The 5,162-nt window shown below is 40.9% G+C and overlaps 1 protein-coding gene across 1 annotated transcript in view; it reads left to right on the top strand.

Moving 5' to 3' along the window:
- Nucleotides 1–1,128: 1,128 nt before the first annotated feature.
- The window catches only part of KIAA1468 (KIAA1468 ortholog), a 99,575-nt gene continuing 95,541 nt past the window's right edge, over nt 1,129–5,162 (top strand). The window contains exon 1 of the mRNA XM_009885281.1: nt 1,129–1,276. Coding sequence (XP_009883583.1) covers nt 1,129–1,276 — 148 coding nt within the window. The remainder of the gene's footprint in view (nt 1,277–5,162) is intronic.

Below are 5,162 nucleotides of genomic sequence, written 5' to 3'. Positions count from 1 at the left end.
CCACTGCTAAAAGACAGAAAAACTCATGGAAAACTCACACTGATGTGGCAGACACTTGACAGTGGCAGACAGCACCTTACAAAAACACTAGCAACAGGAGAAGCAGGTACAAGTAATACTATATAAGCTGGCAAGTGCTGCAGCAAGGGCTCCTCAGATTTCTGTAGCAGACTGCAAACTCCCTAACAGCTTCAGATGATTGATTGTTCCAGTTTGCTCTGATATTCAAGCCAGACCAGTGCTATTACACAAAAGTAATCTTATTTAATACTGTCTATTTAGTTTAAGAAATTATTTGTCTTATGATCAAATAATTATCTTGATATAAGACAACAGGGAAGGTTGGTGAAAATTAGTTTTAAGTATTCAAGGATATGGCTTTTAATGCTTTTTTGCCATGATTAGTTTTTCACAATCTTAAACCAAATCATTCCATTAAGCAATCAGACACACACTAGAGAGCACAAGGGAGGCCGCAGGGTCACGCATGCAGGAAGGGTGGAACAAATAGGAAGTGGCAGCCTGCTGTTAGATCCATTCAGGCCATCTTTTTTAATCACTCCTTAAAGAAGCTTCATCTAGTAGCTTAGAATTAGAAGACAAGGATGTTAATGAACTACTACTCCTAAACTGAACATCCAGGAAGCAGTTTAAATTAACGACTGTTAGGCTTCAGAATTAATACCATGCTGATGTGAATGGAGAAAGTTCACACTCCTCTCAGTTATTGGCTAGCTGTAATTTTCAGGGGACAATACTGACTTAATTTACTCTGTTCATGGTTTAGCAGCTTCACTGACAACAAGGGACACCAACTCAAATTCATGGATTTCTGTAGAGTATAACTCTGCAAAGTTCATTACTTCAAAGGCAGAGGGAAGGCTGTACTCGAGCTACCACGGTTGCCGTCGTTCCTCTTGTTCTCTTTTCAACATTACACAGAGCTGCCTCCAGAAAATTAATCTTCTGGATCAGTAGCGTTTTCAGATGGACTTACCGCAGGTAAGGTGCTCGGGGTGTACCGCTGCTGTTCAATTCATACAGCGAATCTGCCCGCAGACCATCAGCAACAAAGAGTACGAGACGTTTCGCCGGAGGTGGCAGTGGAGTCTGCTGAGGAGTCATACCATGAACCAGGGGAGAGCTGAAGTAGATGTCAAAAATGGAGACCAAGAACACACAATGCACAAGGAGACCAGCGAGTATGAAGACCGGTATACCCATGGCAACAGTGGGCTGGCAAGGCAAAGTCCAACACTGAGAGGGAGTGAGAAAAGTAATGTCAGGCAGATGAGACTTACCAGAATCAATATTTATTTCATTTGTTATAGAATGGGAATATCATAACCACAGTCATTACTCAGAATCCATAATTAATCTCTGCTTCCAACAAGCTTCTTCCCAGAAGTTTTGGTCAAAAGTCACTGCATGGCTAATTCAGACTTTCAGGCAGTCATTATGTCTCAGCAGCTCATCTCTGGTGTTTAGTGGGGTACCAGATGGCTTCAAAAGACCATTGAATCAAGCCAGTTTGTCTGATATTCAGCAGGTTTCTGTTACCTATATCAGTGACAGATGACTCCGACAATGCAGTATCTCCATGAACATACTACCCTCTGCCGGCTGATTGCGTGAAAGTGTTGAGGTCTGTTCAGGCAAATGCAAGCCAAAGACAGCTAGAGAAAGCCATCCTAGAGCAAACATCCATTCAAAGTTGCTTTTTCTAATCTTACTATCGATTCTGGCCTCATTATATTCTGCCTAGAAACAGAAAACTTCTTTTAAAGGAACAAAGATGCTCTCCTGAGTGCAGAACACTATTCCTTTTCTAAAAGAAATGACAAAAGCACAGCAGCCAAAGCATTATGTTTCATGGGGTACTCCCTTTCTGAATGTTTTATGCCCTATGATCCTCTGAAGTCAGGTTAGGGATACAAATATACTTAATAACAGGTACACTGGAAATGTACGTCTGCCACATGTACTGAGAGGTTCATATGATGCCTACTGAAGGCAACGCAAATATGTATATTGACTCAAGTATAGGATCTGAACCTGAATAAGGGTTAGTTCTGACAAAGGACTATTAGCGCTGTACAGGCTGCTAAGTTAGTTATTTAAATATTAGCTGATTATCAACCTTAACAAAACAACACCTCCACTCACCAATTTAGAAACAGATGTTCCTAACAGCCTGGAAGGTTCAGATATGCAATTACCTATGTAAATAGATGCCTCTATCTAAAATAAACTCTTTGTTTCAGAGTCTAGTTAGCACTTCTAGATAACAATATGTAAGTTTATCTTCTTTCTTACAGAATTCCAGTAGCTGGGCTGACACAGACAGCAACCACGGGGTAAGACTATTATTCTTATCAAATAAAGAAAAAAGGCTTTGCTACCACATAACCTTAACTCTGATAGATGTTTTTTAAAATAAAAATCTTAAAGGGCCAGGAAAACCATAGAACACCCTTCCCCCCCCCAAAAAAAAATTAGATTTGAAAGTTAATATATATTATTACTTACTAATCCAAAGAAAATTCAGATCTGTATGCAAGTTAACCATAACTTCCACTTCCACCCATTTTCCCTACTGAAACACAGATGCAACAACTCCAATCCTCATCAGCAATATTGATATAGTAATTTCTCATTTAGAGGTTTGGAGAGAAAACCACGTAACAAGATCAAGATAACGAAATACAATATTTCAAAGAGATACCTAGTAGTCAGGCTTAAGTCATCAAACAAAAACTTGTCATTAATCAAGAACTTACATGCTTCTATGTCTACAACTGAAATTCCAAGATACACTTGGAATATTTGTAAATATCAGTTTGTTTATTTTTGATTTTTAAGTACTCAGGGTTCCTGCATAAATTTTAAAACATGAAACCACAGTCATGGAAATACCATTAAGTTGAACGCCAGACCTCATTTTATTCAATCAGTTATATTTTCCATAGGGCTTTTTCTTTTGATGTATTTATGTTTGATAGGAGAATCCAAGCTATTCATGCCTTAAAGTGATGAGACTAAACACCCTACTAAACAAAGCAGTTACTTCAATCAGATACTTGCTGTTGTATACTCCCAGTGCTACATTTCTATAGCTTATCGTATTCTAAATTCTTCTAATTAAAGTATTAGTAACCTAATCTGTTTTCAGCACTTGCTATTTCTCTTTGCTTTAAGTCTCCCCAGGCCTAAGCCCTTGCTTGCAGCAAAGAGTGCAATCAACACAATTCAAATTTAATGCTGTCATAGACTATAGTGATCTACAGAATTAATTAAAAAAAAAAAGACACTTTCTTTTGCAACCACAGTTTGACTACATTACATTAGACTTGATCTGAGCACAACATATCCAACTGCTCATCACCATCAGATGATCTGAAGACAGGCAGCTCCCAGAGCACCTGCTTCTGCCCCATCCCTCGTAGCCACTTCTTCTGCATCTAGCTTAACGTTGCTCCTTTAATGCAAGACTCTGTGTCACCACTGTGACATAACATTGTGAAGAGCATCCTATCCTCAGGCTTACAAATACTTTCGCACGGGTATAAAGTGTTTGGAAAGCTCCTAGCTGCATCTCAGTCGAATGCCACCTGGCGCCCTTTCCTAACAGCAGGCCTGCTTTCAAAATACTAAGCCATTGGACGAGGTGTTCCGAACGAGCGCTCGTCTGTGGTTACAGAAGGCTCCAACTCAAAGAACAAAGTTTAAATACAGTAAACAGCAATTCTAGAAGGGCTTCAGTGACCTTCTACACCTTTTCATCTTGATCAAGTTCCCACTAAACTTGGTCATTGCCAGTCCAAAGCACCTACAGTTCATTTAAGACAGCCGATTTGTGAAATACATCCTCTTCAAACATCCAAAGTATCGTGGAAGAACAAAACATTTCCAGTAACTGGTTTTCAATGGAAAAGGAAGGTCTTTATCACTGCCTGGGTTTCTCTGGGACTTCCAAACCAAACCCCCATAGGGCAAACATGGCTTCTCTGGACCCAACTTTCCCACAGGTCCATTCCCATCTCAACGTCAGCTCCTCTTAACACATGCTATGCCATTCGGAACACCCCCATTTCTTCTCAGCCTGCAATATTGATACACATTTGACTATTGAGAAGGGCGAAAGAAAAGCAAGCAGGCGCATGGATGATCTTACACAGATGCTCTTCTCTAACAGCTGAACAGGGCTGGCAGGAGAGATCTGACAAAGCAGAGCGCAACAGTCCTCTCACAAGGCTCAGGGGAAGGGCAAGGCTTGGGGCCTTGAATGCAGAGTTCAGTTTCTGTTTTCACCCACGATGTGGAAACATTAGTTTGCCTAAAAAGTATAACAACAGGATTGAAAACAGGCAAGATAATTTCCAGAAGGCTCTTCCTTGAGACTGAAGCCAGCCAGAGGGGTCCCCCAGGCACGCTGCCTGTGACGGACACTGCAACCACCATATGCACAGACCAGGTTCTGAGCCACCCTACTGCAGATAAAACCGCAACCAAGATGACACATTCAGTCATTCGTATTCAGTGAATTACAAAATTACTTATCAGAGACCTGACAAATACTCACACCTGGAAACTCCCTGTCAAAGAAATGCCTTCACTAGGCCACTCTGAACTTACAAGTACCACGGTCTCAGACAGAGAGGGGTGGAAAACAGTTGAAGGACATGCCGAGGTGGCTCCTTCCCATATAAAAACCAGTTTGCATTTTGAGAAGGAGCTTGTCCGAGTGATCCATTGCTGTGCAAAAACAGGTCTTGGCTCATACTGGTTCATTTCTTGGTTGAATTGCTACCAACTGGTACTTCACACAGTTCTTTTAACTAAAAAAGCCAGAAAGAGGGGAGGTCAAAGAAATCAGAAGAAGCATCAGAGGTACTATTCAGAAGTCTTCTTCAGTTCATACCTACACTGGTAAGAAAAATGAGGGTGCTTTTCCTCCTCCTAAAAAGAGAGATAAAGGAAGTCACGCCAGAGAGATAAAGCAGTCACCCCAGCTATAATTCAAGTTAAGGCCGACAGGGCTGACAAGGCCAGACCACCAGCATTTCACTATCAACATGTCATTGTAAACTTTTGGATTTCAAGTGTTAGCATATATGACTTGCAAATCAGAGGACAACCCTATTCCCTAATTGGGAATGCCG

Source organism: Charadrius vociferus, unplaced genomic scaffold, assembly GCF_000708025.1.
Source record: "Charadrius vociferus isolate BGI_N301 unplaced genomic scaffold, ASM70802v2 scaffold565, whole genome shotgun sequence".
NCBI lineage: Eukaryota > Metazoa > Chordata > Aves > Charadriiformes > Charadriidae > Charadrius > Charadrius vociferus.
This window is presented reverse-complemented; position numbering and strand designations above follow the sequence as displayed.